Below are 18675 nucleotides of genomic sequence, written 5' to 3'. Positions count from 1 at the left end.
TATTCTTAGTTTTGTCTTTTATTTATACTACTAGATAAATTTTAATTCATATTAGTGCTTAAAATACAATATAAAATTAAAAAATAAATTACACAGTATGATTTATTAAATTGATTTTTTGGACAATACATTATATAAATTTTAACTTTTTTCTCGAAAGAAAAATTCCCAGATTCCCCGCAGAGGCGCAGACCATCCCTAAGAGTGACAACCAATGTTGGTAAGTCGCAAGAGAGCTGGACTAAAATAATATAGAGGGAAGAAGAACGCGGCCAATTATATTGTAATAGTATTCTATATAACAATTATACCATTGTTACAGTATTTAACAATTCTAGCTGAACATTTTAACCATCCCCGGTAATATAACAGAAAGTAAATTAGGAAGTCACTTAACCAGCATTTCAAAGTTACCAAGTAAAGTCCTGCCGAATCCAAATTAATGGCTTCAATTTCCATGTCAAAAGTAAGGATAGCAGTTCAACCTACCTCAATTATTTGTTCTTTAGGTTTGCATGCTCAACATGCGAATTTCAAATAACACTTAAAAATTATAAGTGTTGTATCCTAACACTTGTGAGAAAGAAAGAAAATAATCGCTACCTCTTTGACTGCAAACCACCGCCACCATAATATTGCTTTGTAGTTTCTTTTGAAAATTCTGCAAAAGTCATTCCCTCTTTCAACCGTGTAGAAAGTGGTGGAACTATTTTATAGATTTCTTGAGGTAGTTTCCCTGATTCCAGCATGGTACAACTTTCCTCTGTACACCCGTGAAGCTTCTGATCATCTGAACACCAGCCATCAACGGGATAATTCAAAAGAGAAAAAGTCTTGCTCCATGCCGGATGCAAGAAGACAACAAAATTTTCCCTGCTCAGGTATTTTGGCCTGGATGGTCTACTAACGGAGTGAAGCGTCGCACGAAGTTTCCCTTTTGATAAAATATCAGCAGATTCACCAACCTGTACTAGGAAACTATCAGGAGGCACCTTTACAAGAAACACACAATTTTTAATTGGATGATATATTTGCAAATATGAATGCCCGCTAGGAGATGGTAACTCCTGATGTAATACAGAAGAAAATCCATCTTTGCTTGTTGTTCGTGAAAGAAAAGGCAACGAAAACATTGGTTCAGTCAGAATTGTAAATATACCATAGTCATAATGCCACTGCTGCCATAATTTCGACTCATTTGCATTGCCTATATTTCCATTGCTTCCTGCACTTGTCTGGTTGTTTCTTAATAAATTTTCTGTGCCTCTTGCTGCATTACTTAAAGACTTTGCACTGACATGTCCGTTAGTAGACTTCTTTCTTTTGGAACTTTCTTGTAGAAAAAGGTTATCAAAATCTGAATGATAATGCATGAGGCGCCCTTTAGCTGTGCATGCTTCAAATAGGCTTTGTTCAAGATCTTGGCCACCAATAACTCTGTCGCATACTCGTCCTAGGCGACAACCTAACTCTATCATGAGAGATCCTAGCACCTCAAAGATGCTTCTTAGTATTTTGATATTACTTGCCAAAGATTCTTCACACCTTTCGGTAACCATGCAATCTTCAACATTTGATTGATATGCCTTTCCACTGCTGGCCAGAACACCTTGGCCATACTTTAAATTCATAGTAAAAGGCGAGACAGTCCTGTCCAAATTCTTCAATGGAACATCACTCCCCAGTCCATTCTCCTGAAAAAATAATCATAAATTAATAACTCAAATTGCAACAAGACAACCGTTCACTAAACGCTAAGCAAAGGAGAATCACTCTGTAAAGACGAGAATATTACCTAGTTTATATTTATATTGGGAAAGAGCATATAATTTGTAAAGTTACTGGTACGTTAAATCTCAATTTCAAAGATAAATGCATTGTATGCTGTAAGCAAGTAGAACAATATCCCTGATTACTCCTAAATCTAGACAGTATTGATAATCAACAATTCTACTGCATCACTCATGTTCATAACGTGTCAAGGCAGCACTGATGTTTTAGTACATGTAATTGGACTTCATTTACGAATGAAGTACAAACAGTAAAAATTTGTGATCTATGTATCATACTAATTTTCCTGTTTATAACATATGACACCAGTGCCACCAAAATTATCAGCACAACTAAATAAATGACAGTAGAGACGGATTTAGACATAAATACCTGGTTCCACATCTGTAGTTTGATATTAGAGAAATTTAATTTTCTTGTAGAGATTGAGAGTAGGTGGCACGTGGTGACTCACCAGTCACCAGAATAATGTGAATTACATGGATTTTTTGGGTATTATAAGGATAAGAGTGACTGGAACAACACTGAGGGTAGTAGTGCTGCCATATGATATAATTTGGAGACAACAGCTAGACTAAATGAAACGGAAAAGGTATTCCTTAGATAGTGATCTAGGTTTTTTCTTGTAATTATGTTAATTTGCACTAGTTTAGCATTTCATTTTATTTAATTATCAATCAAACATTTGCTTATTAAGTTTCCAACAACTGTTGAAATAAAATAAATCCCCTCTCACACACGAGATATTGAACTAACTGCAAAATGATTTAGTTCGGTCAATAGTCAGCCATTTGTGCCCAATATGAAACAGCAAGTATCCAACTACATATAATATGGTTTACAAATTTGATAACAGTAAACAAAAGGTAGAAGTTGCTAACATTAGTGAGTGCTAATATGCATATGTACTCTACAGTTGTGCGGTGAGAATGCACAAAGCTCGTGCTGCTACGATAACATTTACTTCAGTTTTTATTATACAGTATGTATTATAGAACAGAACATATAGTTTATAAAGTTACTGATAAGTTAAATCTCAATTTCAAAGATAAATGCATTGTATTCTGTAAGGAAGTAAAACAATATCCTCGATTACCCTATGATCTAGAAAGTATTTGCATCACTCATTTCCAAAATGTGTCAAGGCAGCACTGATGTTTAGTCAATGTGATTGGGCTATATTCACTAATGAAGTACTAAAAGTAAAATTTTGTCATCTACGTATCATACTAATTTTCCAGTCTATAATCGAGCATATGACACCAGCCCCACCAAAATAATTAAGCCAAATCAGCTAAATGGCAGAATACACTGATTTGGACATGACTACCTCGTGCTTCAATCTCCAAAGCTTATTCCACAATAAGACCTTTTCCACCGCAATTATCCGACTATATATAATCTGGTCAACAAATTCGATAATGGTATACAAAAGGATGAAGTGGCTAACAATTGTGGGTGCTAATATGAATACGTACTCTACAGTTGTGCGGTGAGAATGCATAAAACTCAAGCTATTAAATTAACATTACTTCATTAAAAAGGTAATGGTATAAAAAAACAAACCTTAAGAAGGCGGTTAAGATGTCGAAAATCGAGCAGAGCAAGTTGAGGAGCGAAGCGGAGAAGTGAGGTTCTGAGAGAAGAAGCAGCCGGGACATCCGTAATTGCAACAAGGCCTGGCCCATTGGGCCCCAGATTTTCCATAATACAACTTGTGATTGATTCCAACCGTTGGATCTGGTGTTGATCGGACGATGATGAAAGAGGTTCATCGGATGATAAGAGAAGTAAATCAGAGAATCGGAGCTCGTAAGGGTGGAGCAGTGTTTCTGGTTTTGAGTCTTCTTCTTCCATTGTTTCTTCTCCCCATTCCTTGACTCGCTACTAGACTCCAGACTTATATTTTGGGCATGGCCCAATGGCCTCTGTCTAATAAAATGTTTATTTTGTATTATCTTATGGCCACAATGCAACCCCACTAGTTTCTTTACATATTTTTTTCTCATATTTAGCACGTATTTTTAGACTACTATAAAATATATTTTTATAATTTATTTTTAGAATTTTATTTTTCTGTATAAAAGTTTAAACATTATAATTTTACTTAAAAGAAAAAAATATTTAAAATTATTTAGGAAAACATGTTTCGCAGAAGCCTTAAAATGTGTATCGATTCCTCCGCCCCCAATATTAACAACCCAGTGGGACTAGAGAAGTAACTTTTATCTAGTTTTTTTCAAACACTATGGTTAACATTTTTATTAACAAGTACTCACTCTGTCCCACTCATTTGTATACAAATGAGGTGTGGCACTGAAGTTTAAAAAATATATAATTTACCGGATAAAAGTAAGAAAATTGGGTGAAGTGATGAGATCGATTAATATTTAATATATAAAATGGGTGTAGTGCAAGCAATTAGTAGATGTGAGTGGATAATAATTAACTAGCATAATAACCCGTGCCAGGCACCGGTCATTTTCTAAAAAAAATTTATGCATCATGCAATTATAATATTCCTAATTGTTTTATTATTTGTAAATGTTGTACAATGTCTAACGCATATCAAATACAAGTTGATTGTTTATGAATGTGTAATATTTTCATAAAAGACAATACCAAATTACACAGTGTTTCATATATAACTCATTAAGCTATATATATATATATATATATATATATATATATATATATATATTCTTATTTGTGTTATATAATTTGTATTTAATGAATGAATATAAATAAGGTAGTCAGTGTACGTTTAAAACGAAACGATTATACTTAATCTGTAGAATGCCGTTTGTATGTTTACAAATAAAAAGTTAAAAAATGACATATATGTTGAATACAGAGTTAACCAAAAATTTTGAATTTTATTTAAATAAACTATATGTACTGGTCTATATTATTACTGAGTTCACTACTAACTTACAATTAACTTTCTCAATTTAAAAAGATAAAAAATGCATAATTGAAGTCAGGATGCAATAATATAAAATTTACACTATTGTTAATATAAAAATTGATTTTAATGAAAAAAGTTAGTTTTTGAAATTCAACGTATGTATGCATGGAAAAATGTTAGTTTTTTATTTACACTACGGTTACCAAAGTAATATTAAGTTATATGTGTGTGTGTCAGTATGTAAATTGTTGTATGTTACATTTCTTAGTAAATTATGATGGTTTCAATTATTTATATGCTAAATATCTGATTTATGTATATGTATAATAACTATTAACATCCAGTGAGACAAATAATTACTTAAATAACATGCATTTATAATTATTCAAAAATTAAAATTATGTAATAAATAAACTGCAATAATTTATATAAGGTATTCATATTATCACTCACAAACAATCTATATCTAATTTTTACGCAGCTGAGTATCAATCGACAATAATGAATGTAAGATAAAAATAAATTATATATTATAAAGACTTATTATTGATATTCATGATTTTTTTTCAAGGATTCGAAGGAAAAATTATAATTATATCGTTATTTAAACCGTTTTTAAGTTCCTTTCATTACTAATCTAATATTTCTTCATATAATAATTTGATAACATTATATACTATTCTCCTAAAATAAATATTTTTCAATTTGATAAATTTTTATAAATATCAGTTGAACTGGTTAATTCATTCGGATTATTGAACAATATATATATATATTTTAAATAGTATAAAATGCATTGAATCAAATGTTACAATATTGTATAGATATAATTTTTATTTGAATAATTTAAAATATAAAAATAATTCAAAATATTTGTGCAATATTATCTTGATCAATGAATATTATTTATCTAGAAGAATTCTTTTTAAAAAGTTAGTTTTTTTAAAGTGAAAAATGAAAAATAAATCGATTTAATATATCATCGTAGTTTTAAAAATCTCGTGAGATCTCATATCAAATTTCGAATATTTTTAAAATCGGGACAAGTCCCAAAAATAATAATGCGCTACCAGTGAAGTTAGTAATTTTAATATAAATAATCAATTGACTTGATCTTATAAACACCTTAAATACATTAATTTATATTAATATAAGATATTAAGGGTCATGTAGTCAAATTTCGAGTATTTTTTGAAGAATGGGCCACGTTCTCATTTCAAATTCGACATAAAATAAAATGCTTTGACTCGTTATAATTCGAACTCATCTAAATATGTAATACCATTATGGATTATTTATATCTAAGCGATTCTATTTTCAATATTTTCTTTAAAAGTTATATATATACATTTTAATTACTTTTTATAATAATAAAATATGTTAAAAATATATGAGATACATTTTCAAACTTAAAAAAGATTAATAAATAATATAACAATTCATTTATGTACTATGTATAATTTTGTATCCGGAATTTAATTCTTTAAAATTAACTGTACAAATATTCAAGTAACTATTTTTTTTTGCGGAATTCAAGTAACTATCTTTAAAGTTAAATAAAATATTTATTTAGCACACTTACATATTATGTGTATGATAAAAAACATATGTGACATTATGGTGTAATGGTATGAACTTGTATAGGTGAATGAAATATCTCGAGTTTGATTCTCACAAAACAAATCTTTTATATAAAAATTAAAAACAGGGGTAGTTTAGTCTTTTCAATGAGACTTTTTAATCTCACTAATTATTCTCTTGTTCTCCTATTATATATAGAAGAGATTTAATATTATAAAATTATAATTACATAATTGAGATGAATGTTCTAATATGGAGATTGTATATAATTGAACGAGATACAAGAAGAACCTCCCAACTTTCAACAAACTAATGATATTGTTAGAAATTTAGTGAGTAGCATCAGACCAGGCACTTTTTTATTCATCTGTAAAGAAAATCAATGAGAAAGTGATCAAGTTAAAACATTTTATTTTGAGAAAATAAAATGTGATTAAAAGTTATGGATTTTTTATAAATGGTAAAATATGACGGAGTTATGACATATTCCAAAGATGATCCAGTTTCTACACTCAAGGTTTCTGAAGAAAGTCCGACTTCATTGTATTATTAACATTTTGGGTCATATTAAAAAACAATTATGAGATAAATCAAAATAACTTGAAAACTTACAACTTCAAGATAAATTATAGTTAAACATGTCTGATAGGGGATAAAATAAACCTTAATTATGTTATTAATATTGCATTGATTACATATAGGACTGGAAGGCCCATTAAGGAAGGCCATGTGTATGACATTCAAACCAAGAAGGTTAATACATTGATCATGCCCGAGAAGGTTAACACATTGATCAGGCCTGATGGAACAAGGAAGGCCCAATATTCCTAAATATTTATTAGTAAATATGGGAAAAATCAGTTATTGAGAAAAGTCCTAATAAAGGTATGAAACCTTACGGATTAGTCTCCAAGAGGTCTCAAAGGACAAGGAATCAGATTCCTACTTCCTAGAAATTCAAAGTCTATCCTAGTTCTAAGACTTGCCCACCAAGTCTCCTAAATTTAATCTAATTTAAGGTGTTCCACACCTATATAAAGGGTCTCACCCCCATCAATCAGAACTACGTTTTTGACTTGATCATTGGCAAACACCAAGGTATGTAGGCATCTTGTTAAGGCAGACCGAGTCACAAAATACAAGAGCAGTCAAATCGAACCTCGAAGCTCACGAGCCCTAGCAATAAATACGACTTAGTTTTTAATCCATAATATTTGGCGCCGTCTGTGGGAAAGCATAACAATTACCATGGTGAGAACACGGAGTGGAAACAGCGCCCCTGAAAGAACACCAGCTGGAGCAACTCAAAGGATTTTGTCGATAGTGGAGATACCCCCGCATTTGACCTAAGCCACCGCCCAATAAGGAACCGAGGTAGGGGCAACTGAACCTCAGTCACAAGGGACGAATCTCCCAGCTCTTCAAGGGACGAATTCCCAACTTTAGCAGCTACATGCACCTGTGAATTCTCGAACCGTTGGGTACGAGTATTCAACTATTGTAACCACTAAACCCCCATATGGAATGCCCATGTACCCCGAAGTTGGGGGAAGTGGACATTCTAATCGGAGTAAAGTGCAAGGGCAAACGCCCCAATATATATGTGGTTTGGCTCCTATCTCGAAGGATCAAGAATTCTCTGGACCTTATATTGAGAGAGACTCCAAATCTTCGGATGATGATGTGGCTTCAACAAGAAGGCGTTCTGGTAAAGACCCGATGCCTGATGGTAATCAGCATCCTATGAGCACCCGAGGGACGAATCCCTAAGAAGTGCAGGAGAGAATCAGGGCTCACGAAGCTGAGATCCAAAGGCTGAAGCGCGACCTGGAGGTGCACCTAACCCCAAGACCCCCATTACCTCCGAGGAGGAGAAATCCTCCTCCAATCATAGACCTGGATGGTCCGCTACAAAGAAGGACTGTTGTCCCAAGGGCTGATCCAAGTGATCTTCTGCCCCTAAAAAATTCTGATGATCCTACTCCACCATTCACTGAAGAGATAATGAATGTCCATATCTCAAGGAAGTTTAAGATGCCCACCATCAAAGCTTATGATAACACTGGAGATCCCGCTAATCATGTCAGGACATTCTCTAATGCATTGTTGCTGCAGCCCGTGAACGACGTTACTAAGTATCAGGTCTTTCCTCAAACCCTATCTGGAATGGCTCAAAGATGGTATAGTCGTTTGCCTTCAAATTCTATTGGGTCCTTCAGAGAGCTAAGTCAAGCTTTTATTAAGCAGTTCATCAGTGGGAGAGTGCATGAGAAGAGTTCAACATCACTCATGAGCATTGTGCAGGGAGCAAAAGAGTCTTGAGAGACTATTTAAACCGTTTCACTAAAGAGGCCTTAAAGGTTCTAGAATTTGATGATAAGGTAGCCATGATAGCATTGCAGCGAGGGACTAGGGACGAGTTCTTCAAAATATCATTAGCCAAGCGCCCCCTCCGAAAGCATATTACAGCTCCAAGACAGGGCTGGGAAGTACATCAAAGTGGAGGAAAGCATGAGAAATACGGTAGTAAATAACGAGCCTGCTAGTAGCAAGAAGGGAAACACTGATCTGGAATATATTGCTAAGGACAAGTATCCTAGAACCGAGCAAAACACTAATTCAACCCCGAAGAAGGGTGGGCCTGGACAAAAGTTCATTGAATATGCTAAGTTGAACACTCCTGGAAGTCAGATCTTGATGGAAATCGAGAAAGATAGAGATGTTCGTTGGTCTAAGCCCCTGAAGGCTGATCCTACCAAGCTGGATAAGAGCAAATATTGCAGACTTTACAAGGATGTTGGTCATGACACCGATGAGTGTAGACAATTGAAGGATGAAATAGAGTTCCTCATTCGAAAAGGAAGGATGAGCAAGTATACTGGAGATGGAGGAGATATGAGTAACAACGGAAGGAAGAATTTCGATGATCGTAGGAGGGATCAAGACGATCAGGGGTGAAATCCCCAGCCCAGGGGACCAGTGATAATCGCAATCTTTGGAGGACCACACCCCCGAGGGCCAGTGATAAATATAATTTTTGGAGGACCAACTGCTGCTGGATCATCTGGAAACTCAAGGAAAGCATATACCAGATAAGTTATGCATATTGTCGGGGAAGCCCCGAAGAGGGCTAGGACTGGAGTAATAATGACATTCGATGACTTTGATTTAGAGGGTGTCAAATTTCCTCATGACGATCCTCTGGTTATAACATCGATAATAGGGAACAACCCAGTAAAAAGAGTCCTTGTACATAATGGTGCCTCGGTGGATATTTTGCTTCATGATACCTTTATAAGGATAGGTTACAATGATTCTCAATTAACCCCAACTGACATGCCAATATATGGTTTCGCTGGAGTTGAGTGCCCCGTGGAATGGATAATTAAGTTGCCAATGACTATAGGTCAGGAAACAAGACAAGCAACACAGATGTTAGACTTCGTAGTAGTAAAGGTTGGATTAACTTACAATGCAATCATGGAAAGAACAGGAATACATGATTTCAAAGCAGTCCCTTCTTCTTACCATTCAGTGATGAAGTTTCCCACCCGGAACGGGATTGGAGAAGAAAGAGGAGATCAAAAGACGGCAAGGAGTTATTATTTACCCTCTCTCAGGGCGGATGGAGTTGGGGCAGATTTTGCCTATTGAAGATCTGGATATCCGTGAGAATGACGAGAAAAGAGGGAAGCCGGCAGAAGACTTGGTTCCGATTCCTTTGGCTCCCAGGGATCCTGAGAAAGTAACTTCCATTGGAGCGTCACTGGAGGAACCCCTTAGAGGGAAGTTGGTGAGGTTTTTACAAGAAAATAGTGATGTATTTGCATGGTCAGCAGCTGATATGCCTGGGATAGACCCGGAACTGATCACTCACAAGTTGAATGTAGATCCAAATCGAAAGACGGTAAAACAAAAGAAAATGAGTTTTGCCCTCGAGAGAACAGAGGCAATGAAGCAAGAAGTAGAAAAGCTTTTGGAGGCTGGTTTCATTGAGGAGATATAATTTCCGGAATGGTTAGCAAACCCTGTAATGGTAAAGAAGGCTAATGGAAAATGGAGAATGTGCGTGGATTTCACTAATCTGAATGATGCATGCCCGAAGGATTGTTTCTCATTGCCAAAGATTGATACATTGATAGATGCTATTGCTGGTCAAGAAATGCTGAGTTTTATAGATGGATTCAGTGGATACAATCAGATTAAGATGCATAAGGATGACATCCCAAAGGTATCATTCATCACTAACTTTGGTGTTTTTTGTTATCTTGTTGTGGCGTTTGGTCTCAAGAATGCAGGAGCTACCTATCAAACGTTGGTAAATAAGATTTTTGAGGATCTTATTAGAAAAACTGTGGAAGTTTATGTTGATGACATGTTAGTCAAGAGTCTAGTGAAGACTGACCACATAACCTATTTGCGGGAAGCTTTTGAGGTCCTGAGATATCACAAAATGATGTTGAATCCTACAAAGTGCGCTTTCGGAGTGGGATCTGGAAAAATTTTGGGATTGATCGTCTCCAAAAGGGGAATCGAGGAAAATCCTGATAAGATAAAGGCAATTTTGGAAAAAGGAGTCTCCAAAGACTATTAAAGATGTTTAAAAGCTCACCGAAAGGGTTGCTGCATTGGAGCGGTTCATCTCCAAATCTGGAGACAAGTGCTTACCATTCTTCAAATCCTTGAAGAAAGTTAAAGATTTCATATGAACTGGGGAAAGTCAGGAAGTGTTTGAGAGATTAAAGAAGTATATGGTTCAAGCCCAGTTGTTGGCCAAACCAGTTCTGAATGAAGTTTTGTACTTATATTTGGTCGTTTCAAAAAATGCCTTGAGCGCTGTATTGGTGAAGGATGAACTTAAAGTCTAGAAACCCATATATTATGTCAGTAAGATTCTGCACGAAGCTGAGTTGAATTATTCAACTATTGAAAAGTTTGCTTTAGCCCTGGTGATGGCTTCAAGGAAGTTGTGTCCTTACTTCCAAGCTCATAAAATTGAAGTGCTAACGAATCAGCCCTTGAGAAACATAATTCATAGTCCCAAAGCTAGTGAGAGACTGATTAAATGGGCAATAGAATTGGGAGAATTCGTCATCAAGTATAAGCCGCGAACGGCAATTAAAGCCCAGGCATTTGCTGACTTCTTGGTTGAGTGTACCATACCCAACCAAGAAGTCGGGGGGCAGGAAGGTACTATACCTCAAGACACGGAAGGTAACAAAGGAGAGGCCGTTAAAGAGAAGGAATACTGGGTTCTCTATTTTGATGGAGCATCAAAAACAAACTCGAGTGGAGTTGGGCTAGTCTTACAAAGCCCGGACGGATTCTTTATTGAATATGCTATGAAGTTGGATTTTCCAACTACGAATAATGAGGCTGAATATGAAGCTTTGATAGCTGGGCTTGGCCTAGCATGAACATTGAGGTTCAAGAACTTGAAAGTCTGTGGAGATTCAAAGCTTGTCATATCCCAGGTCAAGGGAGAGTTTGAAGCACGGGATAAAACCATGGCAAGGTATGTGTGCCTAGTGAAGGCCGTGATGACTCAGTTCGATGAATGCCATGTTGAGCACATTACAAGAGAGGAAAATGCTAAGGTAGATGCATTGTCTAAGTTCGCTTCGTTAGAGATAGAAAAAAGTTCAGGAAGTGTGTACTTTCGCGTTTTAAAAATGCGAAGCATTGATGTTAAACTTGTAGCCCCTATAGGGCTAGGAACATCATGGATATATCCTATTAAGGCCCATATTCAAACTGGTTGGCTCCTGAATGATCCGACTGAAGCGGAAAGCTAGTCGTACGAGCACTGAGATATTCTCTGATTGATGGAATATTGTATAAAAGTTCCTTTGTGGTTCCTTATTTAAGATGTCTCAGGCCGGATGAGTCTCGACTTACCTTGCAGGAAGGGCGTGAAGGTATATGTGGCCAACACTTGGGGGCAGAGCACTGGCGCATAAAATAATCCATTTAGGTTTTTTTTGGCCAGAAATGATGGCCGATGCGAAAGAATATGTGAAGAAGTGTGATCGTTGTCAGAAACATGCACCAGTTGTTAGACAGCCTCCTGAGATGTTGACTTCCATCAATTCTCCCATCCCTTTTGTTATGTGGGGAATGAATATACTTGGGCCTTTTTCCATGGCCACTGCTCAAAGGAAGTTCCTGATTGTAGCTATAGATTATTTTACTAAGTGGATCGAAGCTAAAACTTTAGCCAAGATCACAACCAAGCAGGTTGCACAATTCCTGTGGGAAAATATCATGTGCAGATACGGAATTCCCCGTATCCTGGTCACCGATAATGGAACACAGTTCAATAATGAAGAGTTCAGGAAATATTATGAGGAGAATGAGATTGAGTTACGGTTTGCCTCCGTAGCTCATCCGCAAGCCAATGGGCAAGCGAAGGTGACAAATCGTATGATTCTAGATGGGCTTAAGAAGAGGATCGAGAAATTCAGGAATAATTGGGTGGATGAAATACTCCCAATACTCTGGGCTTACAGAACCACAAGTAGAGTTACTACAGGAGCAATACCATTCATGCTAGCATATGGGGCAGAGGCGGTTGTTCCAATGGAGATATCTCATTTATCTCCAAGGATCCAAGGATATAATGCTGAAGAAAATGAAGAGGGGCAAAGGTTAGCCGTGGACTTGATAGATGATGTGCGAGATTCAGCGCATGCAAAAATCGTGGAATATCATAAAAAGGCCTCCTTTTACTACAACCTAAGGGTGAAGAAAAGGTTTTTCAAGCAGGGAGATTTGGTCCTAATGAATGTGGAAGTTTCTGAAGTAGGACAGAAGGGAACACTCACCCCAAATTGGGAAGGGCCATACAAGGTTAAGAGCGTTCAAGGAAGAAGATCTTACAAATTGGAGACCATGGATGGAGAAGAAGTACCACGGACTTGGCATGCTCAAAACCTGAAAGTTTACAACCTATAGTCTATACTTACTATAGTGGTAACAAGGTTGAAAAGCACCTTGAAGCTTTGCTTACTTAGGATTTCATGTGTTAGTTTTATAAGACTATTATTTCAAACTTTAGCTCTACGAAGAATTATGTAAGGGATGAATCCCAAGAGTTTGTAATTTATTAAGTTTCCATAAACTTGTTCTAGAACTGTTTGGTTTATCTTATCCTAGAAATGTTTGGTTCGTCTTATCGTAGAACTATTTGGTTCATGCTGTATATGGTTGAGTTTGCTTATCTATTTTGGTACAAGTACGAGGAAATATAAGAGAAAGCTACGAAAAGGCTAGCAAACTAACTCTCACAAGATAGTACAAGTACTTAAAAAAATAGTAAAAAAGCAAACAAACAACTTAAGATAACATAAATAATTCCCGAAGGGAAATAAAGTTCGGAATACAATAAGTCAAAATAAAGACAACAAACATAAAGTCTGAAAAGACTAAAAGTACTACTCCATGTTGGAGCCATCCTTCCTCTGCTCTTTCTCAATATCTCCCTTCTCAGCATTAACAGAAGGCTCAACATCCTTTGTAGGAGAGGCTGGAGGAGAGGTAGTGCTGGGGTCTAGGATGCGATCATCATTTCGGGGAGAATTGAAGAGAGCATCTAGGATATCTTCAGTCTCTGGTTGTTCAGGACTTATAAAGTCTTTGAGATATATCAAGCCAGGATGCTTCTCGGACACTGCCTTCACCGCCGCATCCCACCCCTGGGTAAACTGAAGAGGATAAAGACCTTCATCATGAATATCCATGAGATCCTTAAATTTCTGAGAATCCATGTAGTCATTGATGATGGTTTCCTTATCACTCTGGAGCTGAACCGGCTCAGCGTGAGCCTTTGACAGATCCTCCCCCTTGTCTTCAGCTTCTTATCCAAGACCTCAGCCCTCTCCTTCCATTTATTCATCTCCTTCTTATAAGTATCAGAGTTCTCCGTCCAGGACCTAGCCTGATGATGGGCCGCCTCGAAGTAAGTGTTACTCTGTACAAAGAAATGAGGATTTATTAAAGGTGTATAAAAGAAAAAGAAGTTGAGGTTAAAAGATAAAGATAGAAATATTACCAAAGCCTGGGCCTGCGAACCTAGAAGCTCGATGGTCTCAATGTCACTCCCCGTCACGATATCAGTAAAATCGTGGGGAGTGATGGAGTGATAGGACCAGTCCTTAGCATGCTTGGTGGATCCAACCACCGTATCACTTCTCCTAAATCCTCAGTTGGGCCTAAAGGAATGCGCCTTCAGAGGAGGATCCACATCATCTCCCAGTTCCACTACCGGAACATGGGGCTTAAGGAAAGAAGGAGCATCAGGCTTGCTCCTGGGGTCCTAATTGAGCTTGGCCCTCTTCTGGCGGCCAGATTCCCCCTCCTTAGGCATGTTCATGTTGTTAATATCCTCGCAAGCTGAAAGAAAAAAAGGAAGAAGTTAACATTTATAAATGTTGGCAGATTATAAAGGAAGAACAAGGAAAAAACATGTTAAGATTACCCCTATCATTGGCCTGAGAAAGGCCCACTTACTTCAAAGAGAACTCCTCTAAGAGAGTTCATGTGTATGTTTTGTCATCATCCGAAATGAGGGCTTGATAAACAAACTCCTCCTCGTTGGTAAGCCTAATACTAGCAGGGCTACCATCTACTACCTTGTAAAAGGACCTACAAAAAAGGGTAGCCCAATCGCCTCCAGCCCATGTTAACCTACCAAAATCGTCTCTCCGTTTTGGGTTATTTTCCATAATAGAGTTGCCATAAAAAATATAAGGGATTCTGGGCCGTTGGCGAATAGAAACCCAGCCCGGTTGAGTTAAATAACTAATATAGAATTTATTTATTTTTCTGAAAACAATAACGGAAAGGGGAAAATTGTTCCTAAGACATAACACCATAAAATATAAAATATTTCTCCATGCATTTGGGGGAAGCTAACATGGGTTAATCTGTACGTCTGCAAGGAGACGCGGAATGAATTCGTGGAAAGGGAGCCTAAGACCTGCGGTTAGGGCTCCTCGATAAATTAAGATGGTATCCCCCTCCCAGTTACAAGTCCTATCCCCAGGAGTGGCCGGAGTAATTCTAAGATTAGGGGGAAGTTTATACGTGGTATTAAGACTCTCTATCCTATCATCAAGTTCATGGAACATATTACCATGATTATAAGAATCTAGATCAGACAGAGAGGGATATTCATCCCCCTATAATTTATCATGTCTATGAGAGAAGTATAAAGAGATTGGATATGAATAGTGGTACCTCTCTTGGATGAATTCATTTTTGCCATAAGAGCAAGATCACGATCCGCCATTAGAGTTCTTGGTATGAAGGCTTGAAATGCAGAAAAAGGAGGAAGAAGGTGGACTAACAGTGGAGCTGCAGTTGAGGAACTCGCCGGAAATCGCCTTTCTTAGGGAAGAGCTAGAGAGATTTTAAGAGGATTTGAGAGTGAGAAGTGAAATGAGAATTCTCACTTCTCACCACACTTATATAGCCGAAGTTTTGGGAAAATGAATCGGCTAAATGCCCATAAAGACGAGGCCCAATCAAGGAAAGCCCACTAGAAAAGATGTTTCTGGGACAATCTAAAAGGTGAAAAAAGAATTTGAAAGGTCAAAAATTAACCAGAATTTTGGCTAATTATGTCGATTAGGGTCCTGATCAATAGTGAAGGGAACCCTAGTCAAAATTTTATTCGATTAGAGGAGTAGAAATTCACTTAAGTCGATCAGAGTCCTGATCGATAAGGAAAAATCCCTGATCGGATTTTTATTCGATTAGAGGGGTGAAAATTCACTTAAGTCGATCAGAGTCCTGATCGATAAAGAAAGAATTCTAATCGAATTTTCATTCGATTAAAGGATAGAAGTTCACTTAAGTCGATCAGAGTCCTGATCGATGGAAAAATAATCCTTATCGAATTTCATATAGACCTCAGTGTCAATTATAAGTTTAAATCAGTCAGATTCCTGATCGAATCGATCAGGAATCCTGGTCGATTTTGCTTAGATCACAGTGACAAAACTGTAACACCCCCAAATCCGGGGTCGGGGATCCGGTTGTCACGAGTTCCATTTCCCTTAATAACATCCAACCTTAATACACAATCAACTACTCTATACTGTGACCCCACAATAAACACACACAACACACGTTATAGTCTCAGAGATGAACATCCAAAAAAAATAATCACAAGTCGTTTTATTCCACAATTATATGTCAATACATCTTAAAAAGGTTTCTGAATAAATTTACATTTTCTTTGCCATTATTACAATTCATAAATATACATAAATCTGGTACATCAAAAGTTGAAAGCCTAGCCTATTGGTAGTCCCTACCTCACCTACAGCAGCATCAACGCTTCCAGAAGACTGTCGAACGTTTTTTAACCTCTTGCGAATCGGGAGCTTGTTCCGGTTCATCTTCTCTATCTGATGTTGTGTGATGAAAAAAGAAAGCAAGGGTGAGCAGCAAGCCCACCAAAATAATACGTATAATGATTAACAATATATGCGCCTTCTCATAGTACTCATGAAAGTCTTGGTCAAAAGAAATGAACCAAGTTTGATATTTTAATGCGATGAAGTCGCAAAATATTTAGTATATATACATATATACTTTTCAAAATCTTGGAAGTCCTCTTCCATGCATAATATACACAAAGTTCCAGTTTATAACTGTATAAAAATATCGTTGCAAGGTGATCTAATATATCTAACCTTGTCTCAACGTTTTTCTGAAAATCTTTGTCATACATAAGATAATCATTTACTAGATATAAGTTTAAAAGATGAAGTTACAAGATACTCCATTATACTTATATCTTTTCCAAATACTACTTGAACTACCACCGTTCAAGTTATAATTAATTTCAAAAGTTTCTCACACTGATGAGACTACAAGATAAGACTTGAATAGATTCAATCTTTGAAATATTTTGAAGGAAATGAAGTTATGATATACTTCATTAAGTCCTGATATATATATACCTATATATATACATACGTTTCCTGAAAACCTCTGTCATGTAAAGTATGAACAGAATTGCAATATCCAATACATTTGGAAAGGAAAGAATTTTGGCATAAACCTGATATCTTGCTGATCAGGCAAAGATACCAATAAGTAACCTTTTCTACTAGTAGATGGACGAATTCCCCACTGGTCATCACCCTGGTCGCAATAGGACCTTATGCTGGACTGCCACTCAGCCACTTATGCATTTGATGGACTCCCACTGAGCCACTTACACTATCATGGACGCCCACTGAGCCCATGTTGCTTATGCCGACTCGATAGATGGACTTACTTCCCGAACCTTGGGTAAGTAATCAATTCATTTACCAAAACTGCAACCTTGTTGCGAATATAAAATACACCATAGAGTCGGATCCCTCAGGTTTTGAGCGAGTATTTAAATCCCCTTTTTAAAAGGAAGATCTTAAATATAAAAATGAGTTTTGGGATCCGCTCTAACTTTTAAAAATCATTTTGAAGACTCGAAAACACTTTAAAGAGTGTTTGGAGTAATGCTGATTTAATGAAGTAAATCAGTCCCAATATATTTAGAAAATGTCTGAATATTATTATTTAAATAATATTCCCATAAAGAATAATCTTTATACAAATAATTGAAGTAGAAGTTGTAAGACTTATACTTGAAATGAGTATTAAATAACCAAAGATATACTTATATGAAAGTACTATCTTTATTTGAATAATCGAAAATAAGTTTGATTATCGAAACACTATTCTTTAATAAAATAAAAAATATTATTAAATAATAAGCGGAGTCATAATACCTCGAATGAATATTATAAATAATATTCATTAAATAAAATAACAGAGTCATACATCCTCAAATGAATATTCAATTAATAATCATTAATAATATAACTGAGTCATAAGCCCTCGAATGAATATTCGAAATAATATTCAATAATAAAATAAAGGAGTCATAAGTCCTTGGATGAATATTCGAAATAATGTTCAATAATAAAATAAAGTTATCGAATAAACCTTATTCGATTAATAGTTTTGAAAAGTATAAACATATATATATAAATATATATATATATATATATATATATATAAAATCTACTCGGGATCCTCGACTCCCGGTTTTAGAAAATGTTTTCACCTTTGGGTCCCTATACTAAGGGTATATGCAAATTACTGCTATTCTCTAGCATAGGTATTATCAACTGAACCAACAGATATATTTGGCAAGAATACGAAACAGGCATGCATATATATACCATATCAGCATGCTTTAATATATCGCAACATTTGCTAATTAACCAACATGCATCTATCGCAAGATAATGCATATACATATATACATCACAACAACAGTATAACGGATAGAAAACTTGCCTGAGCGACTGGGGGTTACGAATGGCTCGGGACGAGTC

At 36.1% G+C, this 18675-nt stretch overlaps 2 protein-coding genes across 2 annotated transcripts; one reads left to right on the top strand and one right to left on the bottom strand.

Annotated features, from left to right (window-relative positions):
* Positions 1–377: 377 nt before the first annotated feature.
* LOC141697738 (uncharacterized) lies at positions 378–3730 on the bottom strand. The gene is made up of 2 exons (XM_074502252.1): positions 3358–3730; positions 378–1694 (listed from the first exon to the last, which is right to left on the bottom strand). The coding sequence occupies exons 1-2, from the start codon at positions 3646–3648 to the stop codon at positions 600–602; spliced, it is 1386 nt and encodes a 461-aa protein (XP_074358353.1). The 5' UTR covers positions 3649–3730; the 3' UTR covers positions 378–599.
* A 9096-nt stretch (positions 3731–12826) lies between these two features.
* Positions 12827–13234, top strand: LOC141695921 (uncharacterized). Its single transcript, XM_074500125.1, has one exon. It carries the CDS (start codon positions 12827–12829, stop codon positions 13232–13234), a length of 408 nt encoding a protein of 135 aa, XP_074356226.1.
* Positions 13235–18675: the final 5441 nt, after the last annotated feature.

This window comes from Apium graveolens, chromosome 11 (assembly GCF_009905375.1).
Source record: "Apium graveolens cultivar Ventura chromosome 11, ASM990537v1, whole genome shotgun sequence".
In the NCBI taxonomy this organism is placed as follows: Eukaryota; Viridiplantae; Streptophyta; class Magnoliopsida; order Apiales; family Apiaceae; genus Apium; species Apium graveolens.
The sequence above is the reverse complement of the archived record's forward strand: the minus strand, read 5'-3'. Positions and strand labels throughout refer to the sequence as shown.

What these genes read in the sequence shown, in the direction of transcription:
- LOC141695921 (XM_074500125.1), top strand. Translation starts at nt 12,827, where the DNA reads ATGCTAGCATATGGGGCAGAGGCGGTTGTTCCAATGGAGATATCTCAT.
- LOC141697738 (XM_074502252.1), bottom strand. Translation starts at nt 3,648, where the DNA reads ATGGAAGAAGAAGACTCAAAACCAGAAACACTGCTCCACCCTTACGAG. An exon ending in ATCTTAACCGCCTTCTTAAG is followed by an intron (nt 1,695 to 3,357) that starts GTTTGTTTTTTT and finishes TTATTTTTTCAG; the next exon opens with GAGAATGGACTGGGGAGTGA.